General features: G+C 42.6%; 1 protein-coding gene across 1 annotated transcript in view; it reads left to right on the forward strand.

Annotated features, from left to right (window-relative positions):
- Positions 1–27,262, forward strand: part of OXSR1 (oxidative stress responsive kinase 1) — a 100,518-nt gene that overhangs the window by 23,661 nt on the left and 49,595 nt on the right. Inside the window, exons 3-4 of the mRNA XM_065629256.1 lie at positions 10,321–10,429; positions 22,779–22,920. Of these exons, the coding sequence (XP_065485328.1) occupies positions 10,321–10,429; positions 22,779–22,920 (251 nt within the window). The remainder of the gene's footprint in view (positions 1–10,320; positions 10,430–22,778; positions 22,921–27,262) is intronic.

A 27,262-nucleotide genomic window follows, 5' to 3' on the forward strand; every position in this document is an offset into this window, starting at 1 on the left:
GTGTCTCTGTGCTGGACTCTCTCCAGCAGTTCCCTGTCCTTCTGGAACTGAGAGGCCCAGAACTGGACACAATATTCCAGATGTGGCCTCACCAGGGCAGAGTAGAGGGGGAGGAGAACCTCTCTCGATCTACTGACCACCCCCCTTCTAATGTACCCCAGAATGCCATTGGCGTTCTTGACCTGAGTTCAAATCCTCTTATGGTTCATTTTAGTGTAGAAGTTTGAGATTTCTTCCCTTTTCACAGTTGATCTCTTTGCCCTGCTACCATCCCTTGGTAATCTTCTCAGGTCTTTTATGTGGCTTGTCCATGCTATTCTGCCTCAGTTTTTATTTCGAGCTGTATTGTCATGATGTAGTAATTGAGATTGTTAGTGTTTGAGTAATTGCCAATTCCAGCTAAAAGGGTTAGGTTCAGAAAGATACGCTGCTGAGACTTGGCATGTAATTTTAGATAAGTACTTCTAATTGCATATTTTAAACCTCTGGCTGACCTGTTCCTCACAATGATTTTTCTTGTTATCAGTGGAACTGCAATGAATTGCTGTTGTCAGGTCTTCTAAGCTTCCAGTGTTGTGACCAGATCTGTCGTGACCTCATGTGTCAAATACTTTTCATTAATGTCTGGGATAAAGACAGAAATTTGAGGTTTTCCCATACCTGCTGTCAGTAAACAGATTTTTCTGATTACTTGGCTTGTAGCACTTTATAACAGCAACACGGACATTAAGTGGCTCCAACTGACAAATTTGGACATGACCTATAAAAATAACGGCTTCAATAGTGAGACATTAGGCCAGGACTCTGTGCAAAAATAGAAAGAGAACCTGATGATGAACTTTTCTGCAGTCAGTTCCTTGACTGGTTGAAGTTCTTCCTTTTCAGACTCAGATGTAGTAAAATGTGACTGGTTGTAGTTTTTGGTGTACTGTACAATGCAGATTCTTAGCCTGCTTTTTGAAATACGCCACTGTACCGTGTCTTTAGTTGTGCTCCCGAAGTCTGTACCTCATCTAGGAAACTTGTACGTGGTTTAAGGAGCACAGTAAGCGATTAGAGTCTGATATTTCAGAGGAAAGTGCACAAATCAAGCTCTGGGCAATTTTGGGATAATCACTCCCCAAACAAGTTCTTGTTTGGACCTGTAACAGTTAAGCTTTACTTATCCAGATTTATGTTGATCCCTTAATTAGTTTTTTGAAAACTGAATATAAATGCAAGTATAGATATTCTTCAACTTCAAATCATGGAATGGTATGGGAGAGAAGAGGATGGTTCTGAGTTTTAGCAGCTTCTTGGGGCAGTGGACACTAAGGACACTAAGATGTGTTGTGTGAAAAAGGGCTTTCCCTGAGTGCGTTTGGAGTTTGTCAGTTTATTAGATGTCACTTCCCAGCGTGAGATGTGAAAGGGTGGAAGTTCCTGATTTTCCTGCTCTTACCTTCCCTACTTTTTATCTTGTCTCCATACTTGCTTTTTCCTCAACCTTAAATATTCTCAAGCTTTTCAGTCTTGCAGTTTCCCTGTTCACTTTAATTACCTTTTTTGACTACTTGTTATTGCAGGATTTTTTTTTTCTTCCAAAAAATGTAAATATAAGTCCTCACTGATTACAGCGCTTTTATGAAGCAACTACAAAGAGAAATGTGATGAGCTCATACTTGAGTATGTGATGCCTTCCTCCCTGCTTTCTCCTCTCCCCCAGTACAGTTAAAAGCATGAACTTGGGCTTTTATTTGGTCCGTTATTCTTCTATTGCGCTGAAGGTATCTGAGCACAATAGTCAGCTTATGGTAAACTTTGATGTCCTGCCTGTGGTCGGGGCAACGCTCTTGTGTTAGAGCACTGCTCAGTCATCAGGCACTGGGATAGAAAAGAGAAAATTGAACGTAAATGCTCTTTAAAAATTATTTTTCTACAGGGCATCAGACCAATATACTTGTCTATTGTAGCAAGCTTGTTTATTCTAATACTGTTATAGATAGGATGAGAGGAAATGGCCTCAGGTTGAGCCAGGGCAGGATTAGATTGGATATCAGGAAAATTTTCTTCCCAGAAAGGGTTGTTGAGCACTGGAACAGGCTGCCCAGGGCAGTGGTGGAGTCACCATCCTTGGAGGGGTTTGAAAGATGTGTAGATGAGGATCTTAGGGACGTGGTTTAGTGATAGTGTTGGGTTAATGGTTGGACTCGATGATCTTGAGGGTCTCTTCCAACAAAAATGATTCTGCGATTCCCAGAATCTGCCTAGCAAAGAAGGTGAAACAGTGTTGTGTTGCTTGGGAGAGGGTTGGGAGAGCAGCAAACAGTTCTGCCATCCGTAAGGATGACTCGTTTGTTCTACAACTCTTCCAATGTCCATGCTGCTTAGCGGCTGGCGCTTCTATTTCCTGGGATGGAGGAGAGGAAGGCCAGCTTGGAGCAGGGTTAGAAAATGCAGGGTAAGAAGCTCTGTTGTTGGTTGAATGGATGAGTGACTTTGAGTTTCCTTTGAGCTGCTCTAGCAGCAGGAGCCCAGAGAACCTGGGAGCACCTCCTGGCTCATGGGGCTGCCACGCTTGTGGTGATTAAGTAATAAGACTTGGCTCATTAAAGATATTGATCCTTCTCTCTTGATACACAGTGTGGGTGGTCAGGGATAACCTGCACACTTGGCAAATGCTGCATGATGTCTTAGGTTAATGCAATGATTTAATTCATTGCTGCTACAGGGTATGGAAATGGAGGAAGGACCAGTTCTGCATCATGGACAAACCAAGTCGAGGGCATTCAGCTTGTCAGCAGAAGTGGTAATTGCTGTGGAGGATGTAGACTGGCAGGAGTAATGCAGTTTGGAGATGCGGCTCTTTCTAGCCCAGCTACTGAATTAGGTGATGTTAGTCAGGAGTTCATTTCAGTGCTTGAGTTTGATCTTTTTCCCTGTTTATCTTTGAGTGCTCCCAGATGTTTCCTAGCAGGCCTGTGGGTTTCAGCTGGAAGGGCAGTACAATAAAGCTTCTAATGGTTCTTGCTCACTGGTGTGACTGGGAGTGGGATGTACAGAGGGGTGATCAAATACAGTGTTACCTACAACTGGTCTTGGACTTTTTTATTTATTATTTAAGTTCCACTTCTTACTTGTCTTGCAACCCACAGTAGTTAAGAAACTTATGCAGCATTTTTGTGTGTGTTTGAAAGCAGTTTGCTGCGTGGTGTATTTCACAGCTGGACACTTTTGTTCTTCCCTCTCCTCTGCTTTGTGGGATGCTGGTTGTATTGCTGCTGTTGCCAGTCCTTGAAACACAGAGGTGTGACATATGCCTCAAAGCAACCATGCCTCAAGCTTTGTTCTTATGTAAGTGTTTCCTTGCTTTAAAGAATTATTGATTATAAGGCCTTAGATCTCCCCTCTGCCCAGCAAACTCTGCTTTGTTTTCATGCAGTTAAAGCTGAGTTAACTTGTTGTTTTTTTTTTTTTTTCCCTCCATGCTTTGAGAGTAGCAGGTGATGTGAATTGTCTGCTTAGCAGTTAGTAAGTGTTGAATGATGGAGATGGGAACACAAGCCATGGGGTATTTCACATCAGGCTTTTCCAGCTGGGGACAACTGCTGCCTACTCTGTTCCTAGAGGTTCAGGAAGGAGCATGTGGTGTTGCTGCTCCAGGGAAGAGACTCCAAACTCATCCCAGTCCAGAGACTGGTAGAACTGGGCCTGACAGGTCTGCAGATAAGAGGAGTAAAGTGAAGATACTGCTGTGGTCACAGGGCAGTTAAGGCAGCTGAGGGAACAAGTTTAACTGCAGTAAAAAAAAAAAAAGTCCTTTTGAATTTCATGGCATTGACCTGGGGAGCTTGCTGCCAATAATGTGGAGATCAAACGTTGCCTGAGATTAAGTAAATCAACCTATAGTTGAGAAGGTTAAATTAGACAGGATTTAAAAAAAGGATTATGAACTCCCATGGTTTAATGCATAAGCCAACTGTTAACTGCCCAGGCTTAGTCAGAAGTCTTCCCTCTGGGCAGATAATTGTGTAACTGGTTGTTATAGAGTTTTACACCTTCTTTTGAAGACTTGGGCAGGATATTGAGCTGGCTTTGATCTGACAGAGCGGTTCCTGCAAGTGGATTAACCAGACTCTAAGGTGGTTGGGAACAAAGCAGCAGACTGCCATAGAAGTAGTAAAGACGTTTCATCCATGCCTCTTGTCTGATGGGAATTGCCATTATAATTCATTCCATTTCCAGTCCTGAGGACCTTTACATTTGCTCCAGGGGAAACAGTCCCCAGGCTTCAGTGCCAGAGAGTCCGATGTATAATATGTGACTTCTGCATGGTTCATATGCCATGTAATGTGTTTCTTGCATGATGGGATTGCAGCTTTACAGAAGACTTAAGGCGGGGGCAGGTAGGCTGTGTCATTTCTCAAAGCAGCAACAACAGAAATCTTCATTTCTGTGCTGATTGAAGTATATTTTTCTTAGGGAAAGTTCAGCATGAACATGAGGAGTAATGTGGGTGAAATCCTGAATGTAGAATATTTCCGGACTGGATGAGCATGACATGGTGCATGTAAATAACTTTGGAGAGTCTGCAGTTGACTGCATGGATGAATCACAAATTTAAGGCTCTGCTGAGCTGTAAACAGTGGGTATTGATCTGAATTGTGAGGGTCAGTGATACGTTAGTTGGTAACATGGGTAAAGCTGTGAGATGAGTCAGTCACTTGCCTATTTGCTTCGCGGCCGAAATCAAGAAAATATGGGTGTATATGAATTATTCCACCATAACAGTTTAAACGTCTGCACTCTTCAGCACATTGTCACCAACACTGCAGACCTGGAGAGGGAGAACAGCCACCGAATGATGCTGAGAAACAGCCACTGAAATGGGCAACTGCTGAATGACTTGCCACGGGGGTACTTTGTTCCCATCAACTAAGATTAATTTATGGATGAAAACTTTTTTATCCCTTTCAGAATTTTTTCTTTACCAGTATTGCTCTGGATAAGCTAATCTAACCCCTTTTTAATTGGGCCAGTCTATCTCCTGTAGCCACATCTTGAGGGTAAAGAACTGAACTGGATAATTGCAGAATCACAGACTGGTTAGAGTAGGAAGGGACCTCTGGAGATCATCCAGTCCAACCCACCTGCTAAAGCAGGGTCACCAGAGCAGATCACACAGGATTGTGTCCAGGAAATAATATTCTAAATTTTACAGCATTTTAGTTAAACAATTAGAATTTCACTTGGAGTAAAATTTGAACAGTTACGGCTGCCTGTAGGACTGGAGCTCTAAATCCTGCTTTAAAAGGATGACAAAGAGCTCTAACACCTTGTGCCTGGAGATTTCAGCTGAGAGATAAGTTCTTTACCAACTGTAGCTGGAGCATTGGTGCATCCAAGGGGAAATCACATCTGATCTGCTTTGATTTTTTCCCCCCAGGTATGTTTTCCCTCCCCAGTTCTCTTATGGCCTTCAAACAGGGTAATGAGTTGACATATTTCTGGATTCCTCTGAAGCTGCAGGTAACCACATAAAAGCAGAGTTCTGCTGTGTTGTATCTCTGGAGTTCATGTCAACACGTAGGAAGTAAAACTAAATAAAGCACGATTTTCATCCACAGATTGGAGAGCAAGTGTCTTTGAAACAGGCCTTGAGGCAGATCAACACAAAGAGTAGAAGGTAACGATATGAACAGAAAATGCCAGTAAGAAAGTTTAGCCTGGTAGCTTAAATACAGCCTTAGCTGCTTTGTATCTCTCCTCCTATCAACTCAAACTTTAGTTTTATGTCAGTGGGAAATAAGCCCCCTTCTAAAATAGGAGATCTCCATGACTGACTTACAGGAGACTAATAGGTTTCTTATGATTCTAAATTATACTTCACAGCAGTTTTATTGGTGTTTCAGAAGCCTTGAAATGCTTCTTTTATTGCCTGCAGAAGTACTGAAAATATTCATCAGAACCCTTAAGGGAATACACGGAAGCCTTTATAGCTAATGCCAGTCTGCTTTTGGTATTTGACAGTGCAGATATTTTTTTAATATCTAGTCCGGGATGTAACCATCTCCAAATCATTGCCTGTGTCTAGACATGTTTTTATCGGGAATTCTTGCTCCCTAGCTGAGCAGAAAGTGGTTTCGTTTATGGATCCTGAACTGGGGAACTGGCACTAAGGCTGGGTCTAACTGGAGCCAGCTGGTGTGAGGAGTGTTGGTATGAGCAATGGGATGGAAGAGCTGAGCTGCAGATGGTCTGTATCAAGTCACCCGTGACCGTTAACAGAGTGGGAATAAAGCAAAGTTTCCAGTTTAGAACTTGCACATAGCAGCCCAAAGAAATTCTGATGTTTAGCACTGACTTTTTGACAGAGGCGTGGAATTTGCTGAGATTTTTATTAGGAGTCTTACCATATAGTTTCGATGATGGTGGAAGTGAGGGGAGCACAGTTGTAACTTGGTTATTTCTTCGTATAATTTGGGGGTAGCAGTCTTGTTATTGAGCAGGTAGGGAGGGGAAAACTTTGCCTACTGTGACTTAGTGTTTGAAGAGCAGTGAACTCTCTGAATAACTTTAGAAGTCGTATTAAAGCTGTGCCTACTACATACATAAAGACTGTTGCATTTTATTCCCTCCTGCTCCCTCTTTTTCTGAGGATGCTTTGAGCAGAGCTCCCCAGTGATCCTTGACTGGGATTCCTGCTTTAACTACAGCTCTTCAGCCTTTGCATTTATTTGTTCTCCTGTTGTATGTATGACAGGATTGGCTTAGTTTCAATTACACGAGGAAGCATTTGAACCTCAAAGCCCATTGTGATTTACCACGATAAGTTAAAACAATTGTATATGTTGAGCCTCCAGGATGTTGGTACCTTGTGTGGGGGTGAAGGTGAATGAAGCTTTGATGTAGCCGGTGTGAGATTAGCCTAGAAAACTTATTAAAAATGGGCTGGGGGTCTGTGGGGGAGAGGGAAAGTCTGCCTGGCTGCTGCTCTTTCTTACTGGTAATAATGTAAAAACACTGGAAATAATGAGCTGTGATGCAATTAATTATTCAGAGCTGTGCTACACTGTGTGAGAAATGGTTCAATCTGCCTGTTGCACATCCACGAGCTGACGGAGGTGTTTAGTTGCATAGGTCAGGTTTGCGATTCTTTATTTTTCCTCTTCCTCTCTGTACACCGAAACATATGACAGACTTGAGGTTGTGTTTTTTTTTTTTTCTTTTTAAACTGTGCTTCCCAGCCTGTGGAGCAGAGTACGGTGATGCACAAGAGAAGTAGTTCTTGCAAAATGATAAAATAGTAACTAAGCATCACAGAATGCCTGCAAAATGCTGTAGTACAGAGCTGCTTGAATGGCAAAGATCTGATCCAGGTCTAGGCTCTTACGTAAACGTGGTCCAGACTTTGTCTCACCATGTCCTGAATTCCAGTGGGATACACTAATACATATAAAATATGCAATGTTTACGTATGTTTCTTGTACTACCTTCTTGATCTCCCAGGGAGCTGGTTCAAAATATTTTGAGCAGTCTAGATCAGAAAGGATAAAAACAGCTGCTCTAGATCACTTCTGATCTGGATTTGGGGCAGGTCTGGCTGATGTGGGGATTAACTGGTCAGCATCCTGCTTGCTGCTTTCCACAGGTTTCTTCTGGTGCCACTTGTGCACGTGTGGTTTTTTTAATTGTCAGAAAGAAGTTAGGCACCTGAATTTTCTTGCATGTTTAAAAGAAAAAAAAATAAAATTAATTTAAAGCCTTGGGCTGAATGCAAATTTCAGGCTTAGGGTCCAAGACTCTGTATGGATGGATCCCTTAACTAAGGGCTCAGTCGAGTGCTTTGAGCAAGTCCAGAAAGATCCCAGGGTAAGAAAATGAGTTCAAAACTCTGAGCTCAATGAGTTCTGGAAAGGTTGTGTGAATCATATGTTGCATTTATGTTTACAGACAGCAGCCCAGAGCTTCCCAACCAGCCAGGTTTTGGGCAAGGAATAAGACAAGGCACAAACCAGTCAGTGAGTCTGACCCACGTTATCCAGGGCCCCCATTTCCATCCATTCCTTGGTAGAACTTTGAAGGAGGGAAGTAAAAAGAACATTCTTGTTGACATCTTGGGCTGTTGAGGGGCTTTCCTGCGTTGCAAAGAAACCCAACTAGAAGGCAATAAAACTCCAAAGGTGCTGATTTATTTCCTTTTTGAAAAATAGCTTGACACAAGCAAGTGTTTGTAAGGAAGGGAGCTGGAACTGTCAGAGTAAGCAGAGGATATTGTTTCAGGCTGTATTTATTTTCATGGGGTGTTTCTTAGTGAACGAGTTGGCTATAGTGAGACGAATAACCTACTCCCCACTCTTCAAATGTCCTTTCCTGTTTAGAAAGATTCTTCTTTCATCTGCTCATCAGAGCTTCCTGGAAAGTTGGTGCCTTTTCTGGAGATACAGAAAGAGAGGCCAATTGCATTTGATTCCTCGAATGCACCTATTCCCTGAAAAGCAGTATTAAAGTGAATAAATCAATATTAGCATGTTTCTTTGTAGCTGTGATTACCAGTTAAACCTTTGCCAAGGGGAAAGCAGTTTGCCTTTACGCTGTGCTGGGTCACAAGCAGAGCTTTGTGCATGGGGAGGAGAAGAATATGCGGCATCTGTGGGGTGTCCCAGACGTGGGTGAGACCTTCTCAGAGCTTCCTTTTGTCCTTTGGTACCAGGGAGGTCTTGTGTTTAGAGGGAGGAAAGGATCAGGGTGTGAAGAGCCTTTGCTCTCCTCCTTTCTTGTGTATTTGGGTTCAGCGGTAGGGGGGTGACTGTAAGCAGTGACCAAATCTTTGAACAGCAAGTGGCATCCACGTGTTCAGTGAGGGAATGTCTTAGAGAGCAGAAGTTCAGGATATTGGGTATGAGTGTCTGTCATGGGTGATGCTGGAGGGGACAACTTGATGGGTTGAGGGGCTTGGCTGAAGCTCCCAGCTTGACTGAAGCACAAAGGCCCAGCTGGGTGTAGTGCAGGGTGCCAGGCTTGGCTTAGTGGATCGTTTTAGACTCACAGACTGGTTGGGATTGGAAGGGACCTCTGGAGATCATCCAGTCCAACCCACCTGCTAAAGCAGGGTCACCAGAGCAGATCACACAGGAATGTGTCCAGGTGGGTTTGAATGTCTCCAGAGAAGGAGACTCCACAACCTCTCTGGGCAGCCTGTTCCAGGGCTCTGGCACCTCAAAGGAAAGAAGTTTCTCCTCATATTCAGCTGGAACCTCCTGTGTTTCAGTCTGTGCCCATTGCCCCTCATCCTGTTGTTGGGCATCACTGAACAGAGTCTGGTCCATCCTCTTGACACCCACCCTTGAGCTCTTTATAAACATTGAGATCCCCTCTCAGCTTCTCTTCTCCAGGCTGAACAGCCCCAGCTCTCTCAGCCTTTCCTCATAAGAAAAATGTTCCAGACCCCTCATCATCTTTGGAACCCGGCGCTGGAGACTCTCCAGTAATTCCTTGTCCTTAAAGTGGGGAGCCCAGAACTGGACACAGAACTCCAGATGCGGCCTCACCTTTAGTCTGTGGACAACTAAGAAACTGTGAAGCTTTCTGTCCAAACTAGTGATTTGTGACTGCATAATGAAAAATCAATGTTTTCTGTGGTATTCCGCCCATAACCTGGAAAGCATCAACACTTAACCCATAACAAAAACTAAGAACAAGCACAGTCCAAGCTCAAACAGTTTAGTATCTGAGCATATTTCATATTGTACCCCATCTGTAGTAGCCAACCACTTGTAATCTCAAACTGGTTCGCCTCTTCTTCCAGTGTGACAAAAGCCATAGCTGCCCTTTGTGCCTTCAACCTGATCCAGCTGAGCCATCTGCTTTCCTGCTGGGAAGAAACACTAGTGATAAGAGGCCTTTTATTTTCCCAGGGGCAAATATTTCCCTTTGTCATCCAAATTATAGTCTTCAGCTGATTAAGCATCTGTTGTGTAATGTCTCACTGAAAGGAGGAGTCAGCACAAACTTCTTAGGTAACAAACTGGTGTGAATTTTTGGGAATATTCCGTTGTAGCTGCATGCAGGTACTTTGGTTATGACCACTTCGTTGTCCTTGCCAAGGGATTTTTTTTTATCAACTTTTTTCTTCTAGACAGATGGGAAGAGCACCCTAAAATACCTGTGGGTCCCAGTATGATGTGAACTGAGTATTAGGAGTATTTCTGGGTTTTCTATGTTAGGTATCCTTTTTCTTCACACCCTCTTTGAACATTTTGTCTTGAGGAAGAGAACTTATGTGCCCAAGGAATAATAATCACTGGGTCCAACTGCTAATGCTTTATTTTTTTTCTACAGAAAGAAATTCAAGCCATGAGTCAGTGCCATCACCCCAACATTGTATCTTACTACACATCGTTCGTGGTGAAAGATGAGCTTTGGCTGGTGATGAAGTTACTTAGTGGAGGTGAGTGGTCTAATTTCTTTACTGTAAAAGGCCACGTAAAGTTGTCTTTCTGTAATACCCTTTCCCTGGTTTTCCTCCTAATTTTCCCACTTGTGAGTTGAGACATTTGAATAACAATATTTAACTTCAATGCATTCAGCTCAGAAATAGCTTCTCTTGTGGTGTACATCAGTAGTAGCACCAAACTACATGGCTGTGCTGGCTTTTCTTTTCCCCTCCCTATTTTATGTACTTGACAGAATTTCATAGAGTGTGTTTTGTGTGTGTGTGTGTGTTTGAATGACTCACTTGAGTATTTGGAAACTGGAGCATATGACTTCAGACATTAACAGAAACTTAAGTGCAGTTGTAGTAGTTGAAACCATCCTGAACTTCTAGGAAACAAATATCAGTGTTCTCAAATGATGGATCTGAAATGGTGCTTCTTGGGTCTCGTTAACACAAGTTTCTTCGTCTTGCTCTGTTAGCCCAGGAGAAGCTTTTGAACTAGAGAAATGTGCAAACAACTCCACTGAGCCCAACCATTTCCACTTGCTTGATTGTGAGAATTGCAACTCCCCTTGCAAATCTGGTTCCTTGAGCCTTTTCTCACTTGCAGTTTGGAGGCCTGTGTGGGGCTCACAGCTTCTTGGTAACCAGCCAGTCTATTGATATTTTAACTTATTTACATGTTGTCTGCCTTTGTGAGGAACTTTAAATCACCTCTATTTAGAGCAGAGCTACTCTTAAAATATCTGTATATGGCCTTAAAACGGGAGGAGAACATCAGGTGGGCACAGCTTGATTTGTACAGTGTCAGTCCTCAGAGCTTGGATTACTTTCCCCCCTTGTTCTAGTTGACAAAGTAACTGGGAATATTTGGGGCAATTTCAAATTACTGCCTAGTTAAGACAAAGCCAGGGAAACTTTCCCCTTTCTGGATTTATTCTCTGAGACACTGCAGAAACAGCCTTTTTTTTTTTTTTTTGGTGAGAGAGTTTGAAAACTTCTTATCAGTAATGCTTAATTTGATATAATAATATTTTCCAGGATCTCTGTTTAAGTTACAGTTGAGACAAGAAACGGAATCAAGTTCTGTATGATAACACAGAGGACTGTTGCTAAATCTCAGGAATCTTTAGGAAGATTTGATTTTCCTGGCACCCTAGTGAAAATGAATTGAAAGCTGAAGAAAAACCTCTACCCTGTTTTCTTGCTTTTTTTTTTAATAAAAACTTCTTGGCTCCTCTGTTCTTGGCATAATACTGGGGACTGTAAAATGCCAGAAGATGATGTGGAAAAATCTGGCTAAACCTGTTGCCTTTTTCCACGAGAGCTTGACAATGACCATAAAACATGTGTCTTTAAAGATCTTCTTCAGAGATTTTTAGCAGTTCTCTTGGGGGCAGTCAAATTTCATGCCAAGTCAAGTCTGTCTTAAAGCGTTTTTAATGTCCCATGTGCTCATGTGTCATTAAGCAATACCCTCTCTTTTCTTGGAAGGGCATGTAACAGGTCATTAAAGATACAATTGCTCTTTGTGCGTAGAAAAGAATCCCCTGCCAGCTTAGCGCGAGTAGTTTTGCTGTGTATACAAAAAGTATCTATGAGGAGGTTTCCACAACACGGGGAAATGGCATCTCAGGGGTGCACGAGCGGCAGCACAAACATCCTTGGCCTTTTTCAGGAGAGAACACGACCTCTTTGCAAAAATGCAGAGCAGCCTGAGCTGGTGTTTTCACAGGAGCTTTCTGTAAGAACCAAGTCAGGATGAGGCTCATCCTTGAACCTCCAGATGTTGCTTCTGTTTGTCCTCATTTCTATATTGCTTTTATGTAAAGCTGGAAAAATATCAGACTTGTTATGGACCAGCTCTGTCAAGGTATCACAAAGGTAAAGGCTGGACTGGAAAATTTCTGTAAAAATAATCATTGCTTCAGAAGCAGCCTCTTGATGGTGTGAATGATGACCTGTTTGTCATTTAATATTCACTTTGAATGGGCTTCTATGTTATACAGACTCATAATTGAGCCTTGTGCAGCTCTGGCATCAAGTGGGGTAATTTCAGTAACATATTGCCAGGAAATCTCACTGCTGCTTACGCTGTTGCGTATGTTGAAGACGAGGGTCATACGATAAAAGACAGACTAGTATCAGTGTAATCCTTCCCCATAACATTTTCATGAACCTGTGTTAAATTTTCTCACTTAAAATGAAACATTTGGGGCTGTGGGAATTGCTAAAATATGTGGAAAGAGTTTGAGAATGTCCCGTCACTACTTTTGATGCAGGAAGGTCCCCTGAGAGGTGTTTCAGTTGTTTTCACTTTAGACTTCTTTCATGGCTGTACTTCAGAAATCTCATTTTAGATCTCGTAGGCAAATTCTACAGGACAATCTTGAGGATGGGTGAAGAAACTTGCGTATTGGAGCCTTCTGACTGAAGAGCTTTTTCATTCATTTTTAATGAGATTATTTCCGGTTGTTTTTAGGCCGAGTGATTTATATAACAAGAGACACTTTAAAAACTGCTGCTTATTCCTTTCAGCTTGTTTCTTATCAGTAATAAATTGGCTAGTTTTGTAGCTGTCTGTTGTCCAGTGGGAAAAATAATGATCTGAGTTTCTTAACAGGAAAAACCTTTGAGCTGTTTTCATAAACCAGAAAAGAGAAAAAAACATAACAGAGTGCAGGCGAATTCTTTTGTTCCATCTGACTATTCAGAGAGCGTGGACTGAGGTTTGTACATCCCAGTAAGCACATATCAAATCTGTTTTGATGTCCGTTCTGTATCTTGATTGTGGCTTTTGTACTTGAGGGTTTCTTCTGGGTAAAAGTTTTATTGCTTCTCTTCCATCAGTGTCAGCATGTGCTGGCATGTGTTTTCAGGCTGAAACTAGTTTTAATTTCAGCCTGCTTACACTGACCTTATTACTTGGATAAACAGCCCACAAGACACACCAGTCTGTAATGCAAGCTGTAGTTGTTGTAAGTGTGATTTAATTTATTTTCTGGTTGCAGTTGTTTTGTTGAAAGCTTGACCTAGTCATGTAAGTATTTTAGAAATGTCTCTAAGAGAGAATACTCTAAATCCATGAAGTGTTACTGTCTGATAACGGTGCCTTGCTTCTCTGAGCACCCAGCTGGCGCACTCGCTGGTAACTTAATTATCTTAATTGTCGCTGAAACTGAACTATTTGTCACCACATCACAAATGCTGTGTTGGTGGAAGATAGCAAAGTCGTCAGCAGCGAGGAGGTAACGTACTGGTGAGCTGTTGTGGGGTAACAGGTAAAACTGCGAATCTCCGTCGGAACGGAGTCATCCAGGCTGGTTGAAGCTCCTGCTGAAGCAGTTTGAATGGGCAGATCTGACAGCGAAGCAGCTGTTGAGCGTAGTTGCTGCTGATGGCAGAAATGCGGCTGTGATGACATCCAGCTGGTGGGGACAAGAGGTGCTGGTGTGTCCGGTTACTCTGACACCCTCTTTCAGCTCTTGGGATTTGCACCCAAGTCGGGTTTGTGAAATATCTGCCGTTTCTGTGTCCTTCAGTAGAAATTTCAGACCTTCTCCTGCAGTGATGAAACTGTTTTGTAGATATCTAAGCTTAGCAATGTCAACTTGGCACCCCGGCCTTTTGGTCCGATATTACTCCAAACTAAACTCCCACGGCTATTTCTAGACAACCGCTGACCTGCTTTTGCCTCGCTGGCATTCCCATGTTGTGAATTTTACTCGTGCCTTTTTAAAGCCATCTGAAGCCCAGTCCTGCTCTTCATCTCCTGGGGGGTTTTAGCAGGAAGAGGAGCAGCTGTCCTTTTGTTCTTGTGCTTTTTCTGATTGTGACCTGTTTGCTCTTCTAAATTCTTGCCGGTTTTAAGAAGGGCTCTTGTTTCACAGGTGACCCAACGCCGTGGCTAACTACAAAACAGTTGCTCGTGTGAAACAGCCATCTGTGGTGACTTGCTGTGTCGCACAACCATTTTTACTGTCCTATCCTACATCAGATGAGACCTAAAATATTTTTAAACTGTGCAAATCCTTTAAATATTGAAACATTTCCAGATAGGCGTCTCGGATCTTCTGCCTTCTTGAAGGCTCCTAATTAAATCTGTTAAGGAGATTACTGTATTGAAATACTTAAACCTTTTATTTTTCCAAAAGTTTTTAAGATTATCTAAACAACCTCTTACCTTGATTATCTGATGAAGTGCTCGGCCAGCAGTTCAGCAAACCAGACCAAAACAGAGGGACGACAAGTCTTAAGTCTTCACCAGGGAGACAGGACATCTTGTTCTACTTTTGCCCTGTTCAACCCTGCTCTCCTGACTCCAGCAGTGAGTTATCATCAAAGCGTAAGCCATAGGTTCTTAGAAATCTGTGTGTTTATGTTGAATTATTTTGTTAGGAGAGAGCTGAGCTATTTTGAGTCCATCTGGAGGGCTTTTAATTTTATTTGTAGAGACACAACTTAATTTCAAACAATTAAGGGTGAGATAAGTCAGAAGCAGGAGACGGTAGGGACTGTACGTGGTTGCAGAATGCGGTGTGTAGATATCTTGCCACTCCTAGCTATAATAGGAAAAATATGAAAAAAAAAGTTTGACTTCAGATTTTCTCCCTTTATTGTATTATCTTGCTTCCTGCTGTAATCTTGTCATATTTCTTACACATCTGTGCAAGTGCTTTAGAGGGCAGGAGGCAAGAAGTGGAAGTTTCCTTAACTCTCCCTCTGTGCTGAGGTGGTTTAACCAGGGTTAAGGAGAAACTTCAAAACCAGAAACCCCGGCAAACTACTTAGACATCTTTTCCTTTGTTTTGTATAACTTTGTCTTTCGTTCACATTGGTGCTCTTCTGCTGTATTCCTCAGCCCCAGAAGTACTGAATCCAAACAGCTGTTTCTTCTTTCATGTTTTCTTCCTCCATTTGTCAGAGGCTGACAAGATGCAGATTTAATTCTTGGCTCTGGTGACAACCAGGCTCATCGAAACCACTGTCTTCTGCTGGGTTTTCCTAAAAGAAGCAGCAGTGAATCCTGCCAGCTCCCCCTTCTCAAAGATGCAGCATGTTCAGCATCAGTGTCTGTCAGGTTTGGGACAGATCTTGATTCTTGCAAAATTGTGTCGTGATCCCTTGTGCTTTTTTCCAACCTTTTTATGCCAGGCCTCTAAATGGCAAATCAATGCAGGTACTGTTACCTGCTTTTTTTTTTTTTTTTTTTTTAAATTTAGACTATTAAATTTTCTTGTTCTGCTTGCTAGAGAAATTTAAAGGAGGAGTTTTCTTTGCATCTAACTTATCCTGTATCTTTGTCCTGTCACTTAGGTTTTAGTATAACGTGCGAGATGTGGTTCCCACAGCAACTGGCTCTGCTGTACATTCCTTTTGCCTCTGGGGGCATGTAAAATTCCAGCCGTAATACTCCTGCGTTTATCTGTAATCTTGTTCTAAACAAGCTTTCCTTTCTGCTCAGGTTTTTGTACACTTCTCTGCTTCAGCCCCATCTGTTGGAGCATTAAGCAGCCTGGTTGACAACTGTCTCGTGGATATTTTCTTCCTCTCCTGAGGAGGAACATCAGAAACAGGCTTCCTAAATGCCGTGTGCGTGCTTGCTGGTGTAGGTGAGGTCAAAGAAACGCGCTCTGGATTTGGAACAGGAAGCCTTGATGTTTGCGGTGACCTGCTGTTGAAAGTGAATCAGTGGAACAATTAGGACTTTTTGCCCCAAGGGTGTGATTACACAAAAGTTGTTTCTTTTCTTTCTCCAGCAGCAAAGCTGGTTTAAGAAGTTCCTGGCTGCTCGGTCTCCACCCTGCCTGGAAAACTGGATTACTGATTACCACGGTGATCTCATTTACAGTACGGCTTTGTAAGCAGATGCACTGGCACAACAGGGAGGTGTTGAACCATGGAACTCTTTAATCTCGTTTTGCTACTGAAGGAAACACTGGAGTAGCACAGTGTGTTGAAGGAGACAGTTATACTGGATAAATGTGCGGGGTGCAAGATAGGTCTGCGTTTACTCGGTTTCAAGACAGTACATTGCAAATCATAGAATCATTTTGGTTGAAAAAGACCCTCAAGATCATCTGGTCCAACCATTAACCGAACTCTAGCCCTAAACCATGTCCTTAAGTAACTCATCTATGTGTCTTTCAAACCCCTCCAGGGATGGTGACTCCACCACTGCCCTGGGCAGCCTGTTCCAATGCTTGACAACCCTTTCCGTGGAGAAATTTTTCCTAATATCCAATCTAAACCTCCCCTGGTGCAACTTGAGGCTGTTTCCTCTCATCCTATCACTTGTTCCTTGGGAGAAGAAACCAACCCTCTCCATGGTCTGCCTCATGTCAGCATACAAAAACTGGATATTCCTCTCTTAGAAATAGAGGATATCAGTCTGCTCATGGGTTTCTTGTGTCTTCATTGCTCAGATACTGCTCTTATGGGTGGAAACGAACTACTTGCTTCTGGAAAGTTGGAACTGGCTTGAGTGGATTGAGTCAGGCCTAATGAGTTATACTCCACCCATGATCAAATGGGAAAGGCCAGTGGTGGGACTTCCTGATTTGCACTCCTGGGGGGAGCAATGGGATATCTGTTCTGTCTGCTGCAGAACTGTTCTTCACCCAGAGGGTGCTGGACACTGGAACAGGCTCCCCAGGGAGGTGTCACGGCCCCAAGCCTGACAGTGTCCAAGAAGAGACTGGACAACATCCTCAGACACATGGTGTGAACTGTGGGGTTGTCCTGTGCAGGGACAGGAGTTGGACTCGATGATGCTTGTGGGTCACTTCCAGCTCAGGAAGTTCTGTGTTTCTGTGATTCTATCCTGTGAGTAATAAGGACTCCAGAAAAAGTTAATCACTGCATGTTTGTCTTTGACCTGCCATAGTTACAGTTTAGGTTTTTTTAGGTGAGCATGAGTCTACATACAGCAAGTTCCTGGTGACTTGTGCCGTCATGAGGAGCTATTGCATTAGCAGCTTTCGGAGCAGACTCCGGAGCTTGTGAGTTCGAGCAGTAAACCACTTGACTTTCAATTGCTGTGCAATTTGCAATGAGGGATTGTGCGTTATTAAGTAGATGTAATACAGTTTGCGGTTGGCGTCAGAATATATAGAGACACTCGAGTGATAAATAATGCTAAATGCTTTATCAGATCTCATGGTACCTTGTAGGCTTCCTGTCCATGTGCTGCTCGGTGTATATTTGATGGGCAGGAATTTGTTTATAGCCTCATTTTTTCCACATCAGTCTCTAAATGTCCTTTCTTTTGTCTTCTGTTGGGCTTTGAGATCAGTTGCTCATCACCAGACTTTAAACATCCTTAATAATGACAGCATTATTTATATTTACATTTAGGCTCCAGTTCTCGCTCTTCCCTCTGTCTCGTCTTTTCCTGATATGCTCCCCCTTCTAGGCTTGGAAAATCTTTCCAGTCAGCCTCAGCCCAACTTAATTTCTTTCTCACTTAAGCCTGATCCTCCTGTTCTGTGCATCTGTAGCTTCTACTTATGCATTTCTAATGAGATATATCGGGAGGGAACTGTTGTGATCAAACATAGTGCCATGTATAATGCAACCAGAGTATTTCACAGCATTATCTGAAGCAGAAATCCGACTATGTCTGGATATACTCTTAAATTCCCCAGTTGCTCTTAAACCACTTTGGAAGCTGGCTCAGAAATGGGCAGTATCAGCAATTGCACCACTGTTTTGAAACAGGACAATGGGTTTGTAAAGCACATGCTCCTGTGTAGGTGGGATCTTGATTCCAGTTCAACTGAATTAGTTTCCAGTTAATTTCTAGCAGTTAACGTATTGCTGGATCGGGAACAAGCTGCTTTGTGCCAAACGTTTGTCTTTCCCTTTAGGCTGAGGATGATCCTCCGACCAACTAATCTATTGTTTGAGTGTAATGCCGTTGGTGTGAGAAAGTTTGTCCTCATCCTGAGGCAACTGAGGTCTTGCCCTAGTAATTGTGCCACACACTTAATGAGATCCTTGGGAACGACAGCATTTTGGCATCAGCCTGATAAATTCAGTGCAGTATCTACCTTCTAGCATAAGGCGTTTCCCTCAGTAGTGAAATTCCTGTGACTCCTGATTTTTAAGTAGCTTCATGCCCAGCTGTGGGGTTTTGTTTGGGGATCTGGGTATTCTACTGCTCCATGTCAGGCTCCCCAAGCCAGAATGCCAGAAGATTTCCAACACAGCATGAAAGCAGCGTGTAGAAATGTAGCTTGGCTTCATTCTTTGTATCCCATGGTGCTGTGCTTTATGAAGCTACAATTGAGTCGGGGGTCAGCACCTACCTCCCAACCTTACAGATCTGTGAGCTGGAAAAATCGCAGACTGGTTGTGGTTGGAAGGGACCTCTGGAGATCATCCAGTCCAACCCACCTGCTAAAGCAGGGTCACCAGAGCAGATCACACAGGAATGTGTCCAGGTGGGTTTGAATGTCTCCAGAGAAGGAGACTCCACAACCTCTCTGCGCAGCCTGGTGCAGGGCTCTGGCACCTCAAAGGAAAGAAGTTTCTCCTCATATTCAGATGGAACCTCCTGTGCTTCAGTCTGTGCCCGTTGCCCCTCATCCTGTCGTTGGGCACCACTGAACAGAGGCTGGTCCATCCTCTTGACACCCACCCTGGAGATATTTATAAACATTGATGAGATCCCCTCTCAGCTTCTCTTCTCCAGGCTGAACAGCCCCAGCTCTCTGTTTCTCCTCATAAGAAAGGTGCTCCAGACCCCTCAGCATCTACGTAGCCTCCGCTGGACTCTCTCCAGTAATTCCTTGTCCTTCTTAAAGTGGGGAGCCCAGAACTGGACACAGAACTCCCGATGCGGCCTCACCAGGGCAGAGTATTGGGGGAGGAACAACCTCCGTCAACATGCTGGCCACACTTTTCCTAATGCACCCCAGATACCATTGGTCTTCTTGGCCACAAGGACACATGGCTGGCTCGTGGTCAACCTGTTGTTGACCAGAACCCTCAGGTCCTTCTCTGCAGAGCTGCTTTCCAGCAAGTCCATCCCCAACCTGTACTGGTGCCTGGGGTTGTTCTTCCTCAGGTACAGGACCCTGCACTTGCCCTTGTTGAACTTCCTCAGGTTCTTCCCTGCCCAGTCCTTTCACAAGTCACAACTTTATTGTGTTGTGGTGCCAGTGGCAAAACTTTTTTTTCCCCTGTGCAAAATGGGGATGATCCAAATAACACTTTCTTCAACAGGAAAGTGGCTCTTGGGTTGCTGTTCTGCTGAACTAAAGGTTTTGCTGAAAGCCTTTTTTGCTGTTCTCTTGTCTGTAGAAGACTAGCAGATTCTTCCCCTTCTTTGAACATCTCATTGTGAATGTGGATTTTTAAAAATGTGCTTAAATAGTGGCAGGCTGGACTGGGAGCAGATATAGTAAGGGAATGAATCAGCCCTTTCACAGTGAAGGCTGCCTCTGTGCAGAAACCCCTTTTCTGGGTTAAATACAACCTCGAACTTGGCTAAATACAGGATTTCTTGACCAGATGAATTTGAGCACCATATGATCTGCCTCCTCGTGTTCCCTGAGCCCTTTTGCAGGAGAAGGGAAATGTTTTTGAACAAAGTCTGCTAACAGAGTTGTGGGTGGAAAGAGGACAAAACGAGTACGTGAAGAACCACATATTTTCACTAGACTTCTACAACAAGTGATGGTTTGTTCTCCAGATAAAGGCACATCAGTGGAGGAATTTTTAGTGGGTTTTTTCTTAGGTGTCATGAAAATTCTTGTCCAAAATAAGCAGCATTGGGGCTTGTAAGCACGTACTTTTAAAATGTAAATACGTGACAGGCCGAATCCCAGGTGAGTCCTCATCACACACAACAGAGTATCCTTGTCTTAGACTCTAGAACCCAAAGGCAAGATTTCAGTGAAGGGGGAGCCTACTTGGGAGTTTTACATTTTTTTTTAACTTTCTTTTTTTTAACAATTTCCTTCAGTGGAGCTAATCTTGCTCCTGTGCAGGAAGTCTGACATATATCACAAGAACCCGAGTTATGGCTGGGTGAAACCTTTGGCTAACCAATGAAGACCCATGTCAAAACTCACTAAAGATGAGTGTCTTTCCATGCTCCAACAGGGGAGAGAAGGCTGAACGCTGCTAAGACTATTAGAATCATAGAATCATTTTGGTTGGACAAGACCCTCAAGATCATTGGGTCCAACCATAACCAAGCTCTAGCACTAAACCATGTCCCTGAGAACCTCATGTCTGTGTCTTTTAAACCCCTCCAGGGATGGTGACTCCACCACTGCCCTGGGCAGCCTGTTCCAATGCCCAACAACCCTTTCCAGGAAGAAATTTTTCCCAACACCCAATCTGAACCTTATTCTTGCGTAAAATATTGGGGGGATGTTAGGCAACTTCATTTCTATATCTTTTTCCTTTTCCTTATTTTCTCCTATATTGTTAGTGTCTTCTGCGTTAAGATCGTATCTTCTGCAAACACCCTGAATCAAGCCAAGGTATTTTTTGGAAGAAGCAGCTGGAGGTGCCATTTGACAGAGATGGTCTAGTCTCTTGCTGCTGAGAAAAGAAGTTTTCTCCCTCATTCACAAATATGTTGTCCTTCCTTCTTCCCCTCCTTTTCTTCTTCTTTGGCTCTGCAACTCATCTGTTCAGAGGTTATGCTCACTACCAACCAAACATGGCTTTTTTTTTTTTTAATCTTAATGTATTTTTTGGTGGATTTAGTGAGTGGTTTGGTGTATACCATGAGCACCAATGCTGGTGGGCTGGAGAAAATGGAAAGCGCATCTGGACAGAATGAGGAATAGCGACTCCTGACTGCAGCAAGCTGTTAAATTAACTCAGCAAATACCATTTTCCGTAAACTAAGGGACACTGTGCACCCGTGTAATTGTTTCCTGTGCAGTTTGAACCGTGCAAAACAGACCTTTCCACATGGTGTTGGGATTTGAACCTTGAAGCCTTCTCACTTTCATGTGAGAATCCAAAAGCAAAATACTTTGCGAAGCAAAAACCTATCTGCGTGATTGTTTTGGCCAATCAATTAAAATGGGAGAGTTAACAAAATAAATTTTAAAGGGGGAGAAGCGTTTTGTCAACTTGAACCTTAAGGATGAAAAGAAAAACCAAAACCCTCTATTTTTCTACTTCAAGAATTTACAAGGTGGAACTTGTAATTTCCCCATTGACCAAATGAATGAGAATAGTTTCTCAACTTTCACTGTTCTTCAGATAGAAAATGTTTGGATTTTCTTTTTTGGGTTGCAATTTTGGGAGAATGAACTTCCAGCTTTTCTAAACTAGCTGAGTAGTTAGTACTGGGACGTTCTTTCCCTGTAAGCTTGGTGTTCAAAGATAATCAAGGCTGGAATTAGCGCTTTGCAGTCATGCCTGCTCTCCTACTTCTTTAAGAACTTCCCGGCGCTGCTGACATTGCTTTGTGTCCATAGCTGTAAAAATGCTACAAGCCAACTATTCGGTCATTAAACCATAGAAACCCAAGTTTGAAGGGGGCTAAATAGCACAGGTCTGGAAAACAGGCTTAGACATGCTGTACTGGAGCAATAGAAATCCAGTTCTGAGAAGACGGTCTTCAGTCCAGATGCAAAAACCTAGAATACATGACAAAGAATATCACAAAAACAGGAGCTTGCACAAGAGGCGCGTTACTAATCGATGATTCTGTTTATTCCTGGGTGCAATTCAAAGAGGTGGTTTGCTCTGTAAAGTGTGGTTTGTCACGCAAGATGATGTAGTTCACACCATGGTTGGGGAAGAGACTAAGCGTGATGTTTCCAGGGAAGGATCTGAACTATTCCAGTTTCATACGCAGTGAAGAAGTGACTTATTGTCAGAATTCAGCCTCGTTTGTTCTCTATTTAATAATTTGCACTTTTTTCTTTTAGGGCAGTGTCATCCCTTAATGTATTAGATTTTTCGTGCTATATTTCTGTACCGAGTTTCTAAGAGTTGAAAAAGAATGTCAAATTTTATCAAGCTTGTTGCCTTCAGCTTGTGAGTTCTGGCAGCCCCTGCTTTTTTCCATTACCCCCTCCTGCTTCTCCAACACTAAAACAGCTGGAACGGCGGTATCTACTTAAAAACCTTCCAAGAGTCCTGTGTAGGGACACTTTACATTTTTGGCTTGTCCAAATAACTTCTCAGTTGTGATCACAGGGATTTTACAGCCCACCTTGAAGAGCTGCACCCCTGTGAGGCTCAGGCTTCACCTATTGACTCTGATCCTGACCACTATTCCATCCCTTCCCAATAAATTCTTTGGATTTGTATATGAAGCGATTATAAACTTAAGCTGTGAATAAATTCTTCTAGTTTAATATATTTTAACTCTTTTCTCTAGGCTCTGTTTTGGATATTATAAAGCACATTGTGGCCAAAGGAGAACACAAAACCGGTGTCCTGGATGAAGCCTGTATAGCCACAATCCTTAAGGAGGTGCTGGAGGGGCTGGACTACCTGCATAAAAACGGACAAATCCACAGGTATTTTTCATTTTTCTCATCTTTATCCCAAAGTATGTGTTGCTGAAACAGCAGGTGAGGACACCCTTATCCTCCAACCAACTGTGGTGGCCTGGAAGGAAGAAAATGAAGGTGGGAGCTTAATCAAAACTCAGAATATCTATGTCGTAGCTGCTGCTCTAGGAAATACTATGACTAGGCCGAGTTTGGATAATCGGAGTGTCAGAAGTTCTGATACAGAGAACTTCTCTCCAAATGTCGACATCCAGCTGTGAAGTGTAGTTATTGGAGCTGGAAAACAAAACTTCAGCTGGTTTTGTTTCTTGCAGAACTACAAATCACCAAGAGCACAGCATAACAAGTGTTGAGCAATTTAATAAGGAGCCCCTTCAAGCCCTGTTTTTTTTTAAGGCTAGTTGCAAGCTCCACATCATTAAATTTGAATTTGTGTAATTTCATTTAAAAAAAATAAAAAAGGAAAGAAAATTAGTGGAAAAACTTCTTTTGTAGGCAAAACCCAGTTAAGTAATGGGCTGTAATTTGATGGATCACTGAGACGTGTGGGTTTCTGTGCTGCTATGTCATTTAGGAGGTATTTTTAAATAATATTTTCCTCTCCACTGGTATCAAGGTAGCTCAGAAAGAGAGGATACGAAGTCAGTATGTCTTGCCATTAAAAAGAATGAGAGTTGCAATCCTAAATACGTGCTGGAAATAGAATATATCGCTTGTGGGTAATATACATCACCCCAGCCACAGGCTGCTACTGGGAACAAATCTCCTTTTTCTTGAGCATTTTGTGAGCTTGGCTGGCTTCTGGTGCAATGCCATTATAAGCATTGCTGCTGCTGGGCTGGACTAAGTTTCTGTCCTCTTATAGCTGCATAAGAAGAGGGAGCTCGTTTTGCCAAAGTGTTATTTTAATTAGAAAATCCAAGAAGTGTTTATTTTGTACTTTGGTCAAAGTAGTTGGCTTTTGTACATTGTTTTGGGTTAAAACGAAAGGAATTGTTGGAAACAATTCCGGTGGAATTCTTTTCCCTGAAAGAAGTCTCAAATTTCAGTTTCCAGTCTCTATTAAAGTTCTGATTTAAGAAGGTGGCTTGTTTTCCTTGAAGTCAGTTTTGATTTCACAGATAGTTGCTTAATTTTGTTTTTGTTAGAGTTAAGACTTCAGGCAGCTCTGGGAAGTTAAAGCAACAGACCAACTTATTCCCTGTGTACATAATAATTTTTCACTCTTGCTGTAAGTAGTTTAGAAAACCACGCTCATCTGTGACTTGTAGGTGATTTGCTTGGCTGATTTAGTTCATCTTCTGGTCTAATGAAACACAAAATATATATGTTAAAGCAGCAGTAACCTGTTAAATTTCAGTTTTTCTGAAGATGTCATATAGTGATTTCTGTATTGAAAGAGAGCTGGTTCTCTGTTAGACTTACTGTAGTGAGACAGCAAAACTAGTAATTGTGGTAAAGGTTATAGTAGATAGATTCACTTGTTTTTTTTCCTGCACTCAGCAAAAATATGACGTTTGCAGAAAGTTCAAACTGCTTGGTCTTAAGAAAATGTGATTCATATCAAATCATTCAGGAGGAGACTCAACCAAATCTGCTGCAACCATTCCTGTCCTGCTCCCCTGAAGCATTTTTCTCTTATTTAGGGGACTTCTGCAAAGAAATCAGAGCTGTGTCATCGCTGCAGCTTAAGGTTGTGGTTGTGGATCAGCTGCTTTGCATGTCTTGCATCCCTATATTTTGGAGCTGCTCTGACAATTGTGTAATGCTTTATCAGGAAAAAAAAAAGAAGGCGTTTGGATCACCTCATTGTGCTGTCTGGGAAATCTGGACAACTGGTCGAAGTCACGATACAGAAGGAAAGTTGTGTAGTTTCGTACCTGTGATGCACAGGATGAGGTCTAACTGGCAGAACGCAAACTTAGATGCCTTGGAGGGATGAAACGTGTTTTCTTAATGGAATTAATTGTGCCGGTTGCATTTTATCCAGATGTGTGTACGCTACTGAGGAAAACAGTTTAAAGTTGTAGTGCAGATGGGACCTTTCCTCAAACTCAGGAGTATCTGTATGGATTTCCCATTTTGCTTAGCGCTGGGGTCATAACATTGGTCACGCCTCGTGCCAGAGATGCTCTGGGATGAAATGTTTAAAATAACTCAACTTTGGTCCCCTGGGTCAGCTTGAAGTATCTAAAGGAAAATGCATCAGGTGATGGCTGAACCATTGAATATCGTCTGCAATGGGGGGCGGCTGTGGTTGGGGTGAGATTCAGGCCAAAATAAGGCCGGATGTGGAGGGTCAACATTGAACAGAGCTGGAACAACCAAGCAACCATCCAGCAGAGCAAAATGTTCAGCTGGTTACACCAAAAGATCCCAACTCTCTTTGTATTAGATCCAGGAGAAAATGACTTGAGAAAGTCAGAGACACAGTATGGGTGAAATGAATGTAATTAGCACATCTGAAACTGGACAACCAGGCTGGTGGCAAATCCTGAAGGAGGAATATCTGGATCTAAATGTAATCTTGTGGGTGCTGTTGACCTGAAGCAGGGACAGCTCGTTATTGCTGTAAATCATCAGAGAGACCAGAGAATGTATGTTTGACAGTGGAGCTGCTCAATACTTTTAAATTATGCATCATCTCAAATGGGTGAATTAAGTTAATACGTGGAAGGCTGGCTTAATGAAATTCCACTGCTGCTGAATCTTACCCTGGGTAAGCTCTATTTGAACTTAATGCCACTTGCAATTAAGGTTTGGGGAGCATGGCAGTGTAAATCCCCTGCTTTGGGCAGGAGAGTAGCTTGACAGTATTCTCTAGAGGAGATTAGAAAGCCAAATATCTATTGAAGGCTTAAATTATTTTTTTTTTTTTGTTTACTTTCCTAATTAAGAGCCAGAGCGAGGCTGAGACCTGAATAGATGCCATTGTTCAGCAACAGATACTTAAGTCTCCCACATTGTCCAGAGTGATTTTTTTTGCGTTCATCTTGCAAGGGCTGTTGGGAACAGAGTCTGAGGCCTTATGGAAAAGCCAAAGGAGAAAACAGGATCAGTTTTATTTTCATGAAACGCTCCGTACCAAGGTAACGATCACAAATGGTCCCCGTCTTCCTCCTAAATCCCGTATCTCAGAGCTCTCTGCCCTCATTGCCGTGTGTCTGTCCCCAACTGTCTCTCCCCGTTGCAATTTTCTGTGTAGCCTGGTGATCCCAGGGACAATCTGAAATCTCTGCGATCCGGCTGATATTAAGTGAGTTGAATACCTGGGCACCAACCAGCACGACTCGGAAACCCTCGGGTGAAGCCGTTGTGCAGGAATCTGCTTGGACACATTATTTTTATGGAAGTCGAGCAAGACTGACGTGCTGCGAGGTGTGGCTCCTGGGTTAATCTTGTCCGGGTGACACACAGGGTACATTGTCACCTCTTCCCCATTTGGACTCTGATTCCTCTGTGTATTTGGGGATTAGCAGGACTTCGGTGAATGACTTGGAAGTAAAACTTGAGCAAAAGCAACCCAAGCGGTTTTATTGCTCAAGGGGGCTTGTTGGAGGGCCGTTCAAAGCTTTTTTTTCAGGTGTTGTTCTTTATGGCAGTCTGACAAATGAATCATGCTGATTAACTGTTACAAGGTCTCTCTGTCTTTCTGCCTATTTTTATCTCGGAGCTTATCTTCTGTTCACGATTAGCCATTGTGTAACTGAATATTTCAGTTAGTCCAGGTGAAATGATAACGCTGCTCAAATATAATCAGATTCTCCTATTGCAGCGTAATAAATGTGTGATACTCCCATGCTTTTCTGTTTAAAAAAAAAAAAAACAACAAACAAACAAAAAACCCCACAAAAACAAAAACAAAAAAACCAAAAAAAAACCCAAAAAACAACACAACAAAAAAAGCTTAGGAAGTGGTTTAGGGTTACATGCGCTTGAAATATTGGCATGGCAGTGATCCAGCTACTAATTTATTTGTTGCTTTACTTCTTATGAAGTGAGAGGTGCAACAGCACATTAGATGTGAGGGCACAAGCTGATCTAACCCAGCATACAGAATGGTGTGGATTTTTTTATTTTCTTATTGTTTGTGTGGTGTGGTTTTTTTTTTTAACGTCGTCTTAAAATCAGTTTTCTGAGTGTGGGGCAGCAGGGTGCTGCAGCAGCTGTTTGAATGTCGCTTTGAAGAGACACCAGAAACAATATTCTTGCTGCATTTTTATGCCCAGTATATTAGCTTTGGACCTCGGGATGGTTTCGACACAGATTCAAAATTTGCCTACCTCTTCTACCTATATTAAGAGAAAACAATTTCTAAAAAAAGAGTGGCGCATACACGTCACCAACA

The sequence above is a fragment of the Caloenas nicobarica genome, chromosome 2, assembly GCF_036013445.1.
Source record: "Caloenas nicobarica isolate bCalNic1 chromosome 2, bCalNic1.hap1, whole genome shotgun sequence".
Lineage (NCBI taxonomy): Eukaryota > Metazoa > Chordata > Aves > Columbiformes > Columbidae > Caloenas > Caloenas nicobarica.